We start from the raw sequence: 20,980 nt of genomic DNA, 5'->3' as shown, positions 1-20,980 counted from the left end.
TCAACGTCATACCAGAATCCAATTTTGCATTTTCTCATGCCAGAGGCATTAAGAATCCTTAGATGTTACTTGCCAACAAGTGACAATCGCGAAGATGATGTTTTCAAGGCATTCATGTTCGTTAAAAAAGAAATTCGAGATAGTTAAGTGCTCAAAACAAACAACACTAAACAAATTTTTCAGTTTATCATCTACAGAATAATTGTAAATGGAGAACACAATGTTTTGTAAGTCTATGTTACTGTATAAAGCACTACTGTATTTTATTAATTGTAGTTTTGTGGGTTTTTTTTCCAACTTTGCCTTAGTCGACACATCGGATAACTCGACACATTTCCACTTCCCCTTCGGGTGTTGACTTATGCGGAGTCGACTGTATTAAAAAAAATATAGATTCATCATCTATTAATTTTTTATAGAGTATGAAATTCCCCTTCTGTTGTTTGATGTACCCACTTGCAGCGCTTTCTTGATTTGCATTTCTTTTTCTTCTTCATCCAAACATTTAGTTATTCATCAGCCAATTCATCCTCAGAAAAGTCCATGACCACTCACCGACAGCACAGTTACGTCACTGTTGTGTGTAACTACTCATCACTTTGCCATGCCGATCATCACTGTTACGAAACGGTCACTGTGCCGGCACATCACTGTTGTGTGTAAATGGACCCTAAGTAAGATAACTTTTGTAGTTATATAAATCAAGTACTATAATATAATAGAAGGGTTAGAAATAAAAAATACTCTAATAATCTTAATCTTTGTTGTTCTTGTTGTTTTTTTTTTTTTTTTTTGCTTTGACAATCATGCTCATCTGCAAGTTTTACAATAAATTTATAAATAATAATAATTTTAAATAAATAATTTAGAATGTTAAATGTATTGTATAGACTGGCAATTATTAAGTTTTGATTTTCATTTTTAAATTTAATTAAAATACACCTTTATTTTTCAAAATAAAATTTATTTCTCATACTTCAAATACATATTAGATAGCGTTAAATTGCCAATTTAATGCTATCTATCTCTAGAACAGACAAATAATTGGAAATTTTTTGGTCATATTAAAAAATTATTTTTATTTGGGTTGTATCTAACATATATTTAATAAATGTAGACAAAGTTTAATTATATTTATTTTTTATAGGATTCTGAATGTTTATTTGAAGTTGAAGTTACTGGTCCTCCATCTACAGTTACACTGTATCAGAATGATGGAGGTAATTAAATATTTGGAAATAAATGATATAATTAATTAATCAACATTAACAAATAATTGATTATATGTTTTAAAAACATATAATTCATTTTAATTATATTTTTTATATTTTATTTATATATATATCTATGCATGTATGTATGTGTGCATGTATATACAGATTATATACAAATTAAAATGCAACATCAATTGCCTATATTTTGTATTTAAGATGTGTAGCAAAAAACAAGTTGTCAGTTTATAATAAATTATGAACTTTTAACAATTTCTAAAATTCGAAATTCCATATATTTAAAATTTTATAAAATTACATTTAAATTTAAAAAACACAATCTATACCAATTGTTGATGCACATTAAATTCATTTCACATAACATTTTATGGTGTTGGCCTTCTTTTTTTCTTTTTAGGCTGCTCAGCTGTTTCAATGTTTTAGAAATCTTACACGCAACAAATAGCAATCTTATTTTTCTGCCTTACACTCAACTGAAACACATTATTTGCATTCTTGTGTCAAATTTATATTCTCTGCATTCTGTTTGAATTTACCCTGATGATGGAATATAATTCACAATTTTTATAATTTCAAAATATCAAAATTCCATAAGCATAAAATTTTAAACATTAAATACTTTTTCAGGAAAAAATATTTACTCTATTCTGCAAACCTTTATTCTTTTGTAAAATCAGCTGGTGTGTTTGGCTTTTAATGTTCAGGTACACAGTTCTATAAAAATGTTAAATTTGCATCGGGTTATCCTTTTAGTGAAATGTTACATATACTTATACCTGTAATATTGTTTAACTTGGTTGAAACAAAACAAAAATTATTTTTAGGCTATTGATGCAAGACTTTTGGCCATCACTGTGTAAATATTACAGTCAAACCTGTTTATAATGGAATCCAACGGAACCTATCAGAATCACATTAATCAAATACCGTGGTACTTCAGTACTCAACTTAACAGTCACCATCCTTAGAACAAATTTTCAGTTAATAACAAATTAACTTTAATTTTTCATTTGTAGAAAAGTTTTCTATGATGAAAATGAGTAACTAATTTAAAAATAAAATAAAACTTTAGAGCTTCCTACCTTCGTCAAACAAAATTATCCAGTACTCGATCCAGTCTTTTTTTTTTACTTAATGCTTGCAGAACACAATAATTATCTTTTTACAACCATTTCAAGCAAATGAAGTGTTTCAACAGTGTGTGTCTGTGACACAATAAGATTTGTTGCAAGTTCATGAGTTTATTATTCATTATTTTTAAAAATAATATCTACCTGCAATTTTTTTTCATCAACAGTTTTAGAGTACCTCATACATTATGCATTCTTTTAGTACAAAATTTTCCAAATAAAACTTTCAAAACCACATTTGAAGTTTAGAACCATCTTCCCCATACACACTGAGTATTTTTTACTGTTTGTGTTATATTCTGTACGAAACTTAAAAAACATAATATGTCTGATATGCATTTTAACTGCAGACATTGCAATTGAATTTTATTCAAACAAAATGTGATGTTAAAAGTTTAAAATAAGCCTGTAAACAAAGAATACAATTTTACATTAGAAATAATGTGTTAAATTTAATAACTTATAATTAAAACACATATCTATGTCATGTAAAGATAGCTGTTAAAAATATGCAAATACTTTCTATTGAGAAGGAAGAGGATGTTGAAGTTTTCATATGGCCTGATTTTTCCTTCCATTTCTGTACTGTATATGGGTTAATTTATATTGATTTTTGCAGAAAATTCAGGGGACCACACAAAGCTTTCATTAATGACAGATTTTTGCTAAATACAGGTTCCATTATATACAGGTTTGACTATATATTTTTTAAAACTACAACTTAAACAGTATTGATTTGTTATCAAAAAATCTTTTATTATTATGATAATCAAAGATCTTCAATACAAGTTCAAGCGAATTTAATGGCTTTAATGTATAATAATAATTTTTATAAATATAAAATACAAAAGTATTATTTTCAATACAGGAATTAATGGGGATGAAATCTTGTATGGAACATCGGATGGAAAAATTGCTCTTGTAGCTTTGGATAAGTAATTATTTATTTATTATTGGTTACTATCAATTTAAAAATTATATTAAATTTATCTTTGTATACTAAGTACATTTATCAATTAACAGGACTTTATTATACTGGAAAATTATGGATGCAGATAACTAGTCTTACTGATCAGAAACAATATTTTTTATTTATTTCACCTGTGAAATAAATAAAAATCACCTTTATTTCACCTTTTTATTTATTTCAGGTGAAATAAATAAAAAATATTGTTTCTGATCAGTAAGACTAGTTATCTGCATCCATAATTTTCCAGTATAATAAAGTCCTGTTAATTGATAAATTTACTTAGTATACAAAGATAAATTTAAGCTGTAATAAAGGACACAAAGGCATAATAATTAAAAATTATATTGTTTATACTAAATATTATAATTATTACCAGATAAAACAAAATGAACTGTTGCTGTTATTCATATTTTGTGTATAGTTGTATTAATAAAAATTCAGTTTAAGTTTAATTATTTGAATTAAAACAGAATTCTTTATGATTAAATAATAATAAAAATTGAAAAATTTTAATGAATATTTTTTGAGATATCAAAAAATATACATTTTAAATTATGTAATATATGTAGGAATAGAAATATAGAACTAGAAATGATAATAATCTTCCAGCATTCATAACCGTCTTGATAGAACGATAATGTTCTCACCTTCGTAATGTATTTTTGTCTTTTGTCCCTTTCATGCTGTCATCAACTGTAGTGTTCCCTCACTTCTGTCTCTCGCATGTTCTGCCACATCTCCTCACAACCCCTTGTCTATTGTCTCAACAGTGTCAGAACATCACTCATTCGACACCCACATTGTCTCTCTCTTCCATTCTCCTTGTCTCCCTGCAACCCCTTGTTTATTGTCTTAACGGTTTAGGAACGTTGCTTGTCTAAACAACAGTAGATATGTTCATAATTGTCAACCTTTAGTATGGAGAATAGCTTGGACATTGGTAAAAAATGCAGAGTTTTGAATAAAAATGCTGACAGCATAAAAAGCAAAAAATTCTTTATTAACATTGATATTACACAAGGCTTATCTTAAATACTTTTAATAGACAAAATTTAATTTATCACTGCATAGGATATTTTATAAAGCTATTGCTATAAACACTGTCAAGAGTATGGCAAAAGCTTTACTCTTTAACATCACAATTTTGAAAGGTCAAGTATTTTATGGGACACATCAAAAATGTAGGGTCAGATTTATGATGTGTTCCACCTTGATCTACTAGGAGTCTTGATATTGTTGCATGATGAGTGCCTCTTGCTATATGCATTTGTGTTATGATTTGCTTTGTTAGTGTTACAGTGTACTCATGACAGTTGTTAACAGTCAGTTTATTGACTTTCACAACAATTATTAAGCACAGTGATTTTTCTGGTTGTGATTTATTTCCTATCTCTGTCTTAGATTTTTTTATCTTACAGAATATCTTTTTCCTTTGTCACACAGCAATGCAGGGGAGGCCCTACAATGCTGTGTGACGAAACCATCATCAGTCTATTTTATTATTTTATAAAGATTACAAATATTTGTAAAATCTCACAAATTTCAAAGATTCATCCAGTATTTTTCTTTAGAAAGTTTATATCATATGGTCTGTATATTTTTAAGTGATGAATTAGATGTTTCTTCTTTTTGGGCAGAGAAACTGTAACACTGCTCAATAATTTGGTCTAACTGTAGAAGTACTACATAACTCATTTCCTTCTGTTGATGAGTTGGCCATAATTGATTTAGCCACCAACATAAGGGCACTAACATTGTCAGATTTGAAGATGCAATTTATCATATCTGCCATTTAAAATTATCATATATGAGCTAAAATTTTCATACCTATACAAACACATATAAAAAAAATATCAATCTTGATTTTTTTCCGATTGAGTGAATTTGAGAATGTCATTCTGGTTTGCGTCATTTGTTTGTAATAAAATACATTCAATATCATCAGTATATGCTATATATTTGTATTAGATGTATTAAAGGAAATGTTTGTGTAATATCAAATTCTTCAAAAATGCAAAAGAAAGGAGGTTGGTTTGATCATAAGCATTATAGATAGTGAAAGAAAAAGAAACCAGATCAGAATCAAATGGATTCAACAATTAAAAATATTGCTAATTGTTATTATCATTTCATTTGTATAACTACAGAACATGAAACTTGAAAGAAACTCTGGTAAGATTGGAGGAATAGACCAAGTAGATGCAAGTAAGAAGTTATAGCCATGGGAGATCTGAGTTTGAACCCGATCCAGACTCTATAATTTGACAGTGAGAGACAGTGAATGCCAAGGTACATTCACTGTCTCTCATGTTGTATGTTGAATCTTCTCATTAAGGGCCATAGAGTTTATAATGTGTTAATTCCATACAGTTCTGATTAATCAATTAATTAATCAAGACAAGTTGAATTTTTAAATAATTAATCATTTAATCATAATCAGAGACTTGTCTTTACAGAAGAGAAATCTAGAATTAGAACTTATTCATTGTCAAAACATCAGATGAGAATTTCCAATTAAATTTATATATGATGATAAAACAAAAATTTTTCATTATGCTATAAATATAAAAATGTATGCTATTAGTTTTTGCATGAGTATTGTGAAAATTTCTGTTTAAGTTCTTGAGATTCAGATTTGTAGTTCAATTGAAATTTATTTTCCTTACATTTTAAATTTTAATTTTGGCATTTATCAGTTATCAGTAGCAGCTAATATATTCTTAAGTACACTATCCTCAAAGCAAACAAATCTTGTAGCAAGTTATATTGCACTAGACATTCACTTAATGGTTTTGTAAGTTTTTTCTGTTTTAGCAAATACAAAATAAAACTTTCAATCAAAATCTTATCTTTCTATCAAAATAAATTTTAAAAATTTCACACATAAGAATATTTGTTTAATTATTTGTTTATAAACTTAAATAAATAGTAAGTATAGTGTTTAACATATTTAATCTTTAAAACTTATGTTTTGAATGATTGCATTTCTTCCATGCTTCTTGTAGGAATTCAGAAAAGTAAGATTTTAAAATTAGTTTTTTTTTTAAGTTTATATTTTACTGTTAAATTGACATAGTATTATGAATTTAAAATTTTTAATATTCTTAATACTATCCTATGCATAGTCATATTAATTAAATATATATACATATACATATATGTGTGTGTGGTGTGTGTGTGTGTGTGTGTGTGTGTGTGTGTGTGTGTGTGTGTGTGTGTGTGTCTGTCTATGTATGTATGAAATTGTGAAAATAAAAATTGTTTTAATATGAGAAACATATTTAAATTGCAAAGAATCAATAAAATTAGCATAAAAATTTGTTATTTTCAAATGAACAGATTTCATTGACTATTTCTGTTGAATTACCCATTTACATTTGATTTAATGAATCGGTTGACGAAACAGTAACAAACAGATAAAAATTTATCAAAACATATTATAATAAGAATAATCTAAGTTTATTTGACAATGATGAAGCCAGAGAAAAATAACTTAGATTAATAAGCTTATAAAATTAAATGTAAAATAAAATACTTTATTATAATTTTTTTACATTGAAGAATTTTAATAAACTGTGTTTCATTTTACATTTAATTTTAGAAACTTATTAATCTAAGTCATTTTTTTAATTTTTAAATCTAATTTAATTTTATTTAGTAAATGAATTTGTAAAATTTGTCAATATGTTCTACTCGCAGAAAGAAACTTTTCTGCATCTAATATAGTTTCTGGATTGTTATCATACCAATCAATCAGAACAATGTGTGATTGATCATAAATTTTTTTAAATTAGTGTATGCTGAAATATTACAGTAAGGAATCAAATAATTAAGTGTAAAAAGTGATACAGAACTGAAATCAAAATATATTTTGATGTCCAATTCAACAGCATTTTTAGTTGAAATAAACACACTCTAATTATCTTTTATATTGAATGTGGTGATAAATTTTAATCATGAAAAAGAAATTTCTGAACTGAATATAGCTGAAAAATTTTATAATTTATATATTTTGTAGCCTGTTTAATTGTAAAAAAAAATGAAATCATTAGAAAAATACTTATTTGAAATTATTTTAGTTGAATATAATTTTCAAAAGATTAATAAAAGAATAAGAATATTTATTGACAGAGTGGATTTTATAATTTTTATAAATTAAAAAAACATTATTACATATTATAAATTTAAATAATTTTTATAATAAACGAAAATATTTGATTAATGATTTTATATTAGTGATGAAAATTCTCATATTTTATTTCAGAGTTTTGCCAAATCATAGATGGGAGATCATTAACAGTAAAAAGAATGGAGGTTGGTTTGAATAATTTAATTTATGAAGAATATAAAATTTTTAATGTTAATTTATATTTTTATGGCTTTTATTTGTAGGAAATTTGTTATTTTTATATATATACATATAATATACTTGCTTTGTAGCAATTTTTGATTTAGCAGTACAATATAAGAAATAGAAAATCTGGCCATAAACATAATGCTAGTGATATAACAACTCTTAAATTGTCTTAGAGTGATCATTCAGAACATTAACTTAGCAAACCTGGGTAAAACAATATGCCCTTTGTTGTTTGTTAAGTTATGGCATTGCAACACTTGGGCGATCTGTCTAGGGGGGATGCCTTTCAGGAGGTCTTTTTAAGGGAAACTGGCCCCTATTTAGGCGTTACAGACATGGAGAAAACCCGGAAAACTCCATGTGGCCAACCTGTTCGAGTGCAGTGCAAACTCACTACCGAACTCCCAGTGATCAGGAACAGAAACTGCTTGGCCACTGGTGGGCCATGCCCTCTTAGATGACAATATACCTTAACATTAGTGCTGTACATAATGTACCTATTTTTGTACTGTTCTCTAGGAGTACTCAGATGTTATTCAAGTAAACAGTAATTGTATACTCCAATAAAATGTTTTTTAAAAAATTATTAAATTATAGAAAATATTTATTAAACTTGTTAGCTGTTTTTAATTGATCAAGTCAAAATGTTAATAACTTAAGGGTCTGTTTTTATTTTGACAACATTTTTGCTTCTAATTGAAAATTTGAACAAATTTGTTTTCAATTTTTAAAAAATCAGTTTTGCAAATTAAAAGTTTTAATTATAGAAATATCTTTTTTAGAATTGTTGAACTATTTAAATTTACAATAAGATGTCTTATTAAATAAAAATAATTTATCCTGTTATTAATTCATAAGCAGAAATTTATTAAGGAACATATTTCATAGGTTTACAAAATTACATGACTTGAAAAAGAGGAAAAAGTTTTTACAATTTATTATTCATTAATAAAGCCTGTAATGGATTATAAGTTGAAAAAAGCAAATAAAAAAGGATAATTGTTTTATAAAGAAATTTTATAAACATTTTAGATGAACTCATTTTATTATATTTGTCAATGTTGATTGCTGGTATAAACAGTTTAAGAATGACAGAATAAGTGTAAGTATAGTGTTGTTAATTTCTTGAGAAAAATTGCAGACTGGAAGATGCAGGCCATTGTAAAGGCCAAAGGCTAGGGAAGTTGAGGGCCAAAATGTATACTATGTTTTGAATTAATTAATAAATTCACTGAATTACAGTCGAGTCTTCATAGGTATAACCCAACACTGTTGGTTAAGTAGTCAGTTTTTTGTGGTCCCGGCCGACTTACATAGGCATTAATGTTAAAAAAACTCCAGTTTACTCGACACTGTTTAACTTGTCACCACTGGATAAGTCAATATACTTTTGCCGTCTCTCACTCGTTTAGACGTCCAATAAGTCGACTCCCCTCTTGAAAAAAATGAGTTCACATTGCACTGTGTGGTGTAAACTCATTTTTTTCAAGAGGGGAGTTGACTTATTTATTAATATATACATATTAATAAAAATGCCTTTAAAATTTTATGTATTTTTATATATAAAATAATTACAGATAAACAAAAAGAAAATATACAATTTATATCAACATCATAGCAGAATCCGATTTTGCATTTTCTCACGTAGGCATTATTTGTAGCACGTGTTTCACATTTCTGTTAAACGGGTGTCCAAAAGCTAACAACGCTTCTGCTAAAGGAAAAATATGAACTTGTTTCTGAATTTGAATGTAAGAAAATTTTGCAAGCCGAATTTGCAAAACAAAGAAAACCTTCCAAAAACAACATTGGTGGGAATTCTCAACAAAAAAGAGGAAATTAAGAAACTTTTCCTTGAATTTTCATTGCGGCTGTCTCGAAAATGCCAGGGAAAGTTGCTGTACAAAGATGTCGAAGATTCTCTCATACGTTGGTTAAGCAAATTCGTTTGTCGAATCTTCCTGTTTCGGGACCGATACTGAAACAAAAGGCAATGGAAATTGCTGGGGTATTTGGAGTAGAAATCAACTTTAGTGCCAGTGATGGATGGTCAGAGAGGTACAGTACATTGCACTACTGTATTTTCCTAATTGTAGTTTTGTGGTTTTTTCCAACTTCGCTTTAGTCGTCACATTGGATAACTTGACACATTTTCACTTCCCCTTAGGGTGTCGACTTATGTGGACTCGACTGTAATTAATAAATTCATAAATTATAAATAAATTTTATAACCACTCTAAAGGGGTTTTTTTGGACGAATAAACTGAAATGTTATGTCCTTCAAATTCAATGTTCACCCGAGTTCAACAATTATTCAGATGATTAATTCTCAGATATTTTATTAAAATGCATTTCAGATCGGAATTCTTGCCGATCCCTCTTCAGTCTATATACAATAAAATTGCTTTGTAATTTATAGTTAAAATTTTTAACAAAGATATAAATATTAAAATAAATTAATCACAAAAGTACAATCTGCAACAGAGCCTACACCAATATTTCGGATGTTTGAAAATCAATCACAGTAACAATCAACCTGCATTGCATAACATACTTTTATTCTTATATATGACATCATTCCATACGTCATCTATTAACATCCCACTACTCAAATTAGTTAAGTTATCATTATTTTTAATTGCTATATGTTCTTTAAATTTCTGTAAATATACATTATTTTCTAGAAAAAAAATTTTAATATTATTTTTATTAATTGTTCAATTATTTTCACTGCAATGTATAAACCAAGGTAATTGAATATTTTTTTAACCTGATTGATGCCTCATGTTTTTTTGTTTTTTTTTCCAATATAATGGACTTTATCTGTACATGTACATTACATTTTATATACGACACCAGATTTTTTCTAATTTATTTGTTTAGTAAATGTATATTCTTTAAATTTGTTTTTTAAGTTAGCTAACTTAAAAAACAAATTTAAAGAATATATATTGATGCTAATGTTTTACACATAAAGTATATGAATGGTGTTCCATGGCCTCAGAAAGGTTGGGAACCATTTTATTACAACTTTAAAACTGAAAATTGGTTTTGCAACTAATTTTCTGTCATGTTCAGTTTGATAATTTTTTGTTGTTATTTGCAAGACTGCATTGTTTTAATTTCATAAAAATAAATTTTTTATTTTTTAATTTTAAAATTCAATTCTGCGAAATTCTTGTTGTTATTATTTTTGTAGTTGTAGCAATTTTTTAGATGTGGCTCAATTTTTGTCATGTACTAATGTACTATAATAATTTACATCACATGATTTCAACGACAGAAAGTAATCTTATGTAAAGAGAAAAATTTTAACTGATATTTCTTGGAAATTTATGGAAAAGTGTGGAGCATAGATTAAAGATGATTACATATGGATTTAAATAACTGTAATTTTGATTATTTCTAATGAAAATAAGAAATGTAACTAGCAAAAATTATGCTCTCCACCTGAAATTAATAGTGTCTTGCCCCTATACATCATACTTTTCCTAATAACAACAGAGTCATGTTGGTCATCTATGTAATTTTGTTTAATTTAAAATATTTTATAAACAATGAACGCAATTTTAGTTTCTTAAAATAATAACAAAAATCTGCTTTATTGGAGCTCAATCCTACTGCTTGTGTATGTTTTTTCTAATACTTTGGGCAATCAACCCTATCATCATGATATACAAAAATGAACTAATGGTACAGTTCTGTAGTTGATATCTGTCACCTAGATCTATTTTAGGTGAACGGATCTAGATTTTAATTTTTTATTTTTGTAATTTACAAAACTTTATTTTTTTGAAAAGATTTAATAATTTAAATTATAAAAATTAAATTAATTTTTTAAATCTAAACATTTAATCAAATTTAGGTATTCTTTGTTTGGATAATTATGATATTACTGCTGATGGTATTCAAGATCTTATCATAGGACGAGGAGATGGTATTGTAGAAGTTTATAGTTACGATGAAGCTGAAGAACCTATGTTCCGTTATGCTTATGTAATTATATACTTTCTGTAATTTACAAGTGGTTTTATTTATAATTATCATTGTTACTGTACTAATTGTGAATCATTTTAGTGTCAAAAAGTTTATATAAATTGTCATCTTCTATAGAGAACTCTAATTATTATAATTTTATTTTATTTTTGTTCACTTTGAACTTTAAATAATACTTTGAATTTAAATATTATTATTGCAGTTGATTCACAGGTTTCATTAATAATATAGTTTTAATGTAGTATTTCTGAAATTTTTCCCGTCTTATCATTTATCAAAACTGATAATTGTCTATCCCTTTCAAGTTCAAACAAAGGGTCTTTCACAAAATTTTTTGCCAGTAGAAATATTGAATATAATTATGAAAAATTTTTATTAGAAACAATTTCTGAAATTTTAGATGAACCAAGTTTTTGAAATTAAACTTTGACTGAAACCCTTCTTAAAAACAAACACTTTTAAAAATACTCAACAGTAATGTACAGATTGAAGCTCTTTGAAAAAACAAAATAAAAAATTACATAAACAAAATATTGTCAAAATAGTAATTAATAATAATAATATCTATTGCATTATCAACCTGATAAAATAGTTATTATTCTAAATATGCTGATAGAATTTTGTCTAGCTGTATTATTATTTATAACAACACTATATGATATTATTTGTAATAATAATGTATATAACATTATTTACTATATATATTGTATATAATGTTATAATAAATATTATATTATTATTTGTATCTTGCTTTAATCTTAGAAATATTTGTGAGAGGATTATTTATGATTATTCATATTCTGTTTCGTGATAAAGACTAAAGTTATAGTATTAAGTTTGAAATGAATACAAATTGAAAAAATGTATATTGCCTGTTAATTAATATGCTATTTTCAATCAATTATATATTAAAATCTTTCTATATTTTGGTTTAGAATTGTGGGGAAAGTGTAACTTCTGTGAATGGTGGAAAGGTTGGAAACCCAGGCTATGATGAAATTTTAGTGACCACTTATACAGGTATTAAATGTTACATTTATCCTAAATGATGATTTATAAATTTAACATTATTTAATTATTTTTCTGACTTTAGGATGGTTATTTGGACTGTCAACAGAGCCAGCAAATAAACGTCTTGACCCTAACTTTTTATTAGTTTCTGAAGAATCAGCTCAGAAAATATGTAAACTGAGGTAATTAAAATATGTGTACATTTTAAATATTTTAGTTATTCAATTTATTTTGGTTACTTTTTCAATTTGTTAGTTAGTTAATAGAAAACATATGATAATGAATTATTTGCTTCAATGTAATGTTTTAATTATTTTGAAATTGAAAATATTAAACAAATTAAAATACTTACCATTATTTTTTTCACTAAATTTTGTTTTTTGAAAAAATTAAAGATAATTAAATATCTACAGCATATTTTATGAATTGATTTCTTTACATTTGTAGTAATTAAAATTGTATAGTTTTTTAGTTTATATAAAATTTTTTATAAAAATATATTTAAAATTTTGTAGCTTTATTTCAAACATTTACATTGGTGAACTTCTTGTCATTTTAATACTATGTAAGTTAATCAGAACAAATTATTGATAGAACCTCACTGCATAATATTTCATGCTTGCTTACTGTATTTCACTCTTAGCAAAGTTAATCATAAAAAGAAAATGATTTACTGCATTTAAATAAGAAAATTTCTGGCAACAAACCTACAATAGGTTCATTTTTAGTTTCCCAGCTGTTAAAGTAACAGAGGGAAAGTATAGTGATAAGTCAAATTTTGATTTCCTGGTTTTTTTTTAATTTTTTCACATTTTGACACACTATGAGCAAAAAATGTAAAAAATCCTTACAAAATTGTGTGTATGAGTCAGCATCTAATTTGCATTATATCATGGACCAACAATTATTAAATTTGGCAGAAATACTTCTATATATGAGCATTATTGTTGTTACATTTTGGAGATTGAGAGTGGTAGGGGATAATATCTCAACTGGGATCAGATTTAGTAAAAATTTTATTGGCATTTACAGTTCTTTTTAAAAAAAACTCACTCCTACTCCAAAAATGAGGTTTTTGCCATTTATAATAATTAATATTGTAAAAAAGTTATTTTTTAATGAAATCTCATAACAGTTGATGCCACATACACTTCTATTAAACTTAAATATTCTTTTTTTGAATAGAGAAATTTCTCATAATTTAACAAAATTACTCCTTTTAAGCTTTTGTACTATTTAAATTTTATATTATAGTACTCTGTATATTTGAAAATGATCAATTTTCTTGGTTTCCGTAACTTTCTGTTTGAGTCCCAGGAAATTTGTACAAGAGCCCTTGCTAACTTTTTGAATTATTTTATAACCATTAGTTTCTTCATTGAGATCATATTGATATAAGATAGTTATGCAGATAATATGTAAAAATCTATTAAAATATTTTTTGTATTTTAACAGATTTTAACATGTTATCTGCAATCTAGTTGTTGGCTAGGCTAGTTGATTTAAAAGAAATGAGAAAGGATTGCAGAGTTAAATAATAGTTTTAATGCTGTTATTATTTCTACTACCTCAACTAATCAACTTAAAGATTTATAATAATTATTTGTAGAAATTATCATTATTTTTTTTTTTAAATTCAAAAGAAAGCATTATTTTTCTTTTAGAGTCAAAATTAATTCTAATATATAAAATAATCTTACTTATAAGTTTTTATACTAAACCTATTGTATAAATAGTCTTAGTATTATATTATATATATATATAGATTTTTATTATATTTATGTAAATATGATTATATGGATATCTTTAATATGTTATATATGTTTAATAACTGTTTATAAATTTAAAGTATAAACTTTTTGTTTTCTAGAGGAAAATTAAATTATAATTTCATTCCTTAAAAATCTTAAAATTTTAAATATTTTTATATTCTTGACAATAAATATTTGAAGATTTACATATCTGCATAATAAAGATGTGCCATTGATTGCCTACAAAATTTTGATTAACTTAAAATTATATCTTTAATATGATGATTTTTTCTAAGCTTATTTTTTGCACTAGCACAATTTTCCTTTCACAGGTTTGTTTGGATAGACCACTTGAGAATATTCTGCATATATTATTTCTTACACTGCACTGTCTGCTATACCATTAAATAAGGCTCTTCTAATGTATGCATTTATTTTTCTAACATTTCTTTATTGTTAGACTAAGTTATGAAATAAGATATAATATAATTATTAAATATTTTAAAGTAAAATATTTCATTTTTGATGTTTAATGATGTTATTTAAATATAAATAATTTTTATAAAAATTTGTTTAAATTAATTATTATATTTTACATAGTTATAATATATAAGTAAGTTTATATAAATTTTTTTATGAATAAAACTTTTCTTGTAGATTGTATTAATAATTCTTGTTTTAATTTTGTACTGTTTATATTAATAATATATGCTCTTAATAAAAGCATGTAGGATTATTTTATTGCATGAATAGCTGATAGATTTCTCTTATTAAATAATTTACATAAGCTTTATATAGCATGAATACGTTTTTATATTCCAAAACTTACATTTGATATTTAGTATTAATACAGTTTTGCAAGGGAACTGAGGAAATGGTCCTCAGGGATTACAATAATACTATTTGTGAGGATATGCATTGGTATGAACCTTTGCATTTTCTCCCTCTGTTCATTAAAGTTAAAAGAGTCTGAATGACTTATGAATAAGTTTTGTGGACTTTTTTATTGATGACTGGGTGTTTGGTGTTACATGCCATATTTATATTTGTGAGATCTCTGGTTTGCATCTCAATGAACAAATGTTTTTTCAACTCAGTGCAATTTTTACATAAAATAATTGTAAATTACATGGGTTTTAATTGTAAACACAAATACTGTAAAAAAAAAAAAAACTACCAATTTTTCAATATTATTTCTCTGGTTTCTTATTGTTTATATCCTAAGTATATTTCATTTTCATAGCTAATAAAACAAGGAGACAGTAAAAATAAATTAAAGTTAATAAGAATAATTACATAAAATATTGATATAAATAATTTATTAATCAAGTTTTTAAAACAAACTTTAAATTTATTCTTAATAGACAATTCCAAAAAGGAACTTTCAAAGAAGAGAAAATACACATTTTTAATAGAAAATAAATAGACAAAATGTATAAACCTGTAAAATTTGTAATTATTTATGAAAAATTGCATTGAGTCGAGAAAAGTTCATTCATTGAGATGCAAACCAGAGATTTCAAAATATGAGTATAGTATGCTAATATCAAGCACTTAGTCTTTAATGAATTGTTTACTTTGATTTTCTTGAAAATGTTTGAGAAGCCACTCTTTCTCTCTGTTCAATAAATGTTCTTACTGAGGCTTAGCCACACACAGTATTATTGAAATTCTTGAAGACCAAGTGATAACCTCTCCTCGTTAGATTAAATATATAATAAAAATAATTTTATTATTTTTAAATAACAAGCTGCAAGCAAGTAATTTTTAACTTTGAAAAAGTGTTTAAATGTTAGTGTGTTCTTTATTTTTAAATTGATAAAATTTGTAATACCTGGTTTTTAAACCATATAAAATTAAATAGTAAATGATAAAGAGTACACTTAGTTAATTTAGATAATCTTTATTATAGTTTTTAAAAGTAAAGTAAAATTTATAAATAATCATATAATCTTTAATTTTCCTTAATAACCTACTTATATTACCTGATGAAAAATCCAGAAATTTTCCTTAGTCTAAATAGTATAAAAGTATATTAAAGTTACTATTGTTAAATTTAATTTCCTCTACTATAATCTTAATAACAGTAATTAATTAATAAAAATTTTTAAACTAAAAAGAAGAGATGCTGTGAGAATTGTTTAAAATCAGAGATGGTTATTCCGATGCAATAATTATATTATAGTATATTATATGTTCTTTGTATAAATATCTAGTCTATTAAACTTAAAACTTGAATGGATACAGATTATGTATAGAAAATAAAAGATTTATAAAATAAATTTCAGACTACTTTCTTTTTAATGACTATCATCATGATTAGACAATTTCTATAAATTTATTTTTTCATAGATTTGGACAGATTTATCACTAGCAACAAGTAATAATTAAATTCTTTGGATTGATCAGTTTAAAAAGTGAATTTTGTTTTGTGGTTATCCTATAAAGAAGAAAATCTAGAAAATAATATTTTATAAATATTATTTCATTTATTTTAGAAAATAATTAATTTCAATTCTGGAAATTGAATGTGATTGATAGTTAAAATATATTAAAGTTATTTAATTCTTTACAAAATTCACACATGTAAATCAATAATAAACTAATTACAGCCTTATTTTTGTAGTTAGAATAATTTATTAAGAATTTAAACTTTTTCTAACTACTTGGCATTCAATTTCAATAAACTATAGTTGATATGTTATTTGATGGAATACATATATTTAAATAGATTGTTTGTTTAGATAAATTGAAAATTTTCACAACTAAAGTTTGTTTGAAAACATTTAATTTTTTTAGTGAACTATCTTGGCTGAAATTAATGTAGAATAGAAATATTTTTAATATAAAAGATTAAAGAATTAAAGTTAGATTAATAATTGATAATAGCAAAAATTAATAAAGCAATGCATTATTTTTAAATATTGTTTTTTGATTGAAATAGTGTGATACACATTTTTGATTTAATAATCAAAAATGCTTAAGTTACAACTTGTATTTTAAGATAATTAAAAACTTGATCATAGATTGTTTTTACTAAGTTTTGAAATAATTTCATTCATAAATTTTGGAACAGTTTATTTTATTTTATCATTAGATTAATAAAGTTAAAATAAAAAGTTTATGAATTACTTATATAACTTGAGTATATTCTATAAAATAAATATTTTTATGAATTAAAATTATCAATTAATTTAAAGGTTAAATGGAAAAGTTTAGATCTGATGACAACCTCATTTTATTTACTTAGCAATTAAGCAGTTTCAGCAATTTTACTTCCTTCAATAATTTGATAAGATCAAGTAATAAATCATAACATTTGTGACACAACTACATATTATCGTAACTTTTCAATATATACATATATTGTAGTACATTAAAAATTATTAAAATAACATATTATAGCACAAGAAAATATGTTATAAATAAATGGAGAATAACATTAAGTAACTTATTTTTATCTTCATATATCAACAATGATAAATATTTGTTAGTTTAGTGATGAACATTCACACAACATAAAGTAATTTGAATAATAAATTATAACAACAAAATTTGAACTTTTATTTTCTAATTTCATATTTTTTTTTATTTTATGATATAATATAATTTTATTATATTCTTATTTCAAAACTGAAATTGATTTTAATGGAATATTTTGTATATGTTTATACAGTCAAAACTTGAAATGATTCCTTGTTGTATGTAGCTGGGCAATGAGAAAAGAATTTATACATATATATTCATAATATGATTAACAAGCATCAAAGATAATGCAGTAACCCTCAATTTCACAGATCCCGGTTTAATGGATAAAAAATTTCTGTTTGATAGGAAAAATATAAAACCTGCTAAAAGGTGCTGAAAGGTTGAATTAAATAGTCACCGAGTAATTTAAAATTTGTTATTAACATATATTTTAAAACACATTCAATTTAATGGATTTTTGGCAATAACAGACCCACCCTATCCCCAATTAGTCCATTAAATGAAAGGTTTACTGTACATAAAATTTACTCTATATTAAAAACAAAATTATAAAACTTTTGCATTATCACAAAAATATTTATGTAAAATTTATATTATTTAAAGTAATTATTAATTTTATTTCATTTAGAATATCAAAACAATCTTTGTTTTAAAGATAAAATATTATATAATTTAAAAATTATATTGGAATAATGATAAAAAGTTGTTTAAAATTGAAAATTATTTCTAACTTTGCCATTTTTTAGCTGATATTATGTTATGTTGTATCATTTACTATTGTTAATGTCGGTAAAGAAATACTTTAAATAGTTAGAATTTAAACTGATTAAAATTGTTGAATATGAGATGATGACAAAAAATTCAAGATAAGTTATTTTGCAAAATTACAACTGTTTGTATTAGATTTGAAATTACTATAATTTTATGTGGATAACCCAAAGAAACATATAGTCCATACCACAGTATACCCTCACCTCCAAAGTAGCCATTGAAATCATGAAACTCACCAACATGCAGTTTAGAAGGTATTGTCTCAAATATTCCATTCTGCCTATTTTTTTTATTTTATTTTGTAATCATTGTAGATGTAATTATAAAGTAAGTAAAACAAAAAAAAAACATTTGAAACAGAAATGCTTAGATTGCATTTCTGTTTCAAAATTTTATTATAATGCTAATATTTTAAAAAATTAAGTAGAAATAAAGTTTAATTATACTAATTCAAATGCTTAGCTCTTATTCATTGTAGAGAACTAAAATATAGTAAAATTGACTATTGGTTCCTAAATAGTTTTATGAGAGTAATTATATAGAGTGGAGAGAATTACCAGAAACTTATTATCATTCAAGATACAAGTTTAATTAAGAAAGTCTAATAACATCATTTAAAGGTTAGATTGATGTAGAAAATGAATTGGATAGAACTAAAAACAAGGCAAATATTTCCCCTTGTTTTGAAAAAGTTGTAATGGCAGATAAATATATATATATATATATAGCATGCAAAAGATTTTAATATTTCTTTTTAAAGGTATTCTTATTACATTTTGACAAATGAAAATCTGTTTGATAATTTTGTAATTGCAAGTTAAAATGATAAATAACATGCACCACCATAAACCTGCACCTGCTTTGAAATTGACTTTAAACTGGATTATCCACACAAAATTACAAGATTTATCAAATTTTTTTAATACCAGTATTTTTATCCTATTAGATATTTAATTATTAATCTATTTTATTCTGTTAATTTATTATAGGGAAGAAGTTGAAGAATTGCAGCAACGTGTACTTAAAGAAAGAGAAAAATATCAATTAGCAGCACAGTCTGAATTTGGGGGAGTATCTGCTGTACCTTTCTTCAAAATAAATGATCAATTTAATCTTAATCATGAAGATGCATCATATCTTCTTACCCTTGAAGTTCAAACAGCAATTGATAATGTTTTAATTCAGGTTAGATTTAATACCTACTGGTGCATATAAGTTAATCATAAAATTCATTAATTACAAAAATAATACATTTTATTTTTTAGAGTAATGTGCCTGTTGATCTTTTGGATAGTGAAAGAAATTCAGCAGTTGTTAGCTACAGTTCATGTGATATAGAAGCAAGTATAATTTTTAATTTTCAAACACACCATAATTAATAAAAAGCATATTAATTTATATATGTATATCTTTACACAGAATGGTAATTTTTTGTTAGCAACATACCGATGCCAAGCTAATACTACAAGACTAGAAATTAAAATAAGATCTATTGAAGGTCAATATGGTGTATTACAGGCTTACATTACTCCTAGATTACAACCTAAATGCTGTCAAGTCCGTCAGTATCAAATAAAACCATTATCACTTCATCGACGTACTCACACATTTGATGATAAAAAGTAATTATTATTTTTATTTTAGATTCTATATTAATTTTTATCAAAAAGTCCTATTAAATTGCTTTCAGTATTAAATTATGAATGAGAGAGAACATGAATACTTGCTTATACTGTATATACCTTAGTAAGTCTCCAGTTGTTACAGACATAACCATAAACTTACAATATGTAATGACATCACTTTAGTCTAACAATAGATCACGATTGGTTTTAATATAATGAAATTTGATCATATTAACAAAAAGTTGGTCATTTCCTGACCTACAGTATCAATAGAATAACATATTAAGGTATAATCATAAAATTACAATTAAAAAACTAAAGGAAATAAATTTATGGTGTTTTTTAATAAATAAAAATAGATATAGTATTACAATGGTAACTCCAATGTTTATTTATTTGTTTATTTAAAGTTTTTAATGTTCTAAAAATATCTTATTCAGGAGTAACAGTCATAGAATAGCAGTTTCAACTGCACCCAGTTATGCAAAAGGCTACCCATTATCAATGTACTTAAACTGAGTAAATCATGGTTAAAGATTTTCATTTTCAAAAAAAAATATGGACTAGGAGTTAGTTGTTGAGCTTTTTCAATACACTAACAGTAGCTCTGCAATTTGGTTGTTTCTGTAAAATGAGGATTTGAACAAT

At 25.0% G+C, this 20,980-nt stretch overlaps 1 protein-coding gene across 1 annotated transcript in view; it reads left to right on the top strand.

Annotated features, from left to right (window-relative positions):
* The window catches only part of LOC136971091 (Bardet-Biedl syndrome 7 protein homolog), a 44,958-nt gene that overhangs the window by 14,034 nt on the left and 9,944 nt on the right, over window positions 1–20,980 (top strand). The window contains exons 6-14 of the mRNA XM_067265566.1: window positions 1,148–1,220; window positions 3,231–3,297; window positions 7,597–7,646; window positions 11,555–11,685; window positions 12,621–12,705; window positions 12,779–12,878; window positions 19,697–19,892; window positions 19,973–20,047; window positions 20,127–20,329. Coding sequence (XP_067121667.1) covers window positions 1,148–1,220; window positions 3,231–3,297; window positions 7,597–7,646; window positions 11,555–11,685; window positions 12,621–12,705; window positions 12,779–12,878; window positions 19,697–19,892; window positions 19,973–20,047; window positions 20,127–20,329 — 980 coding nt within the window. The remainder of the gene's footprint in view (window positions 1–1,147; window positions 1,221–3,230; window positions 3,298–7,596; window positions 7,647–11,554; window positions 11,686–12,620; window positions 12,706–12,778; window positions 12,879–19,696; window positions 19,893–19,972; window positions 20,048–20,126; window positions 20,330–20,980) is intronic.

Source organism: Centruroides vittatus, unplaced genomic scaffold, assembly GCF_030686945.1.
Source record: "Centruroides vittatus isolate TY-2023 unplaced genomic scaffold, ASM3068694v2 contig_2311, whole genome shotgun sequence".
Taxonomy (NCBI): Eukaryota; Metazoa; Arthropoda; class Arachnida; order Scorpiones; family Buthidae; genus Centruroides; species Centruroides vittatus.
Note: the sequence above shows the minus strand (reverse complement) of the source record. Positions and strands in the feature narration are given on the sequence as shown.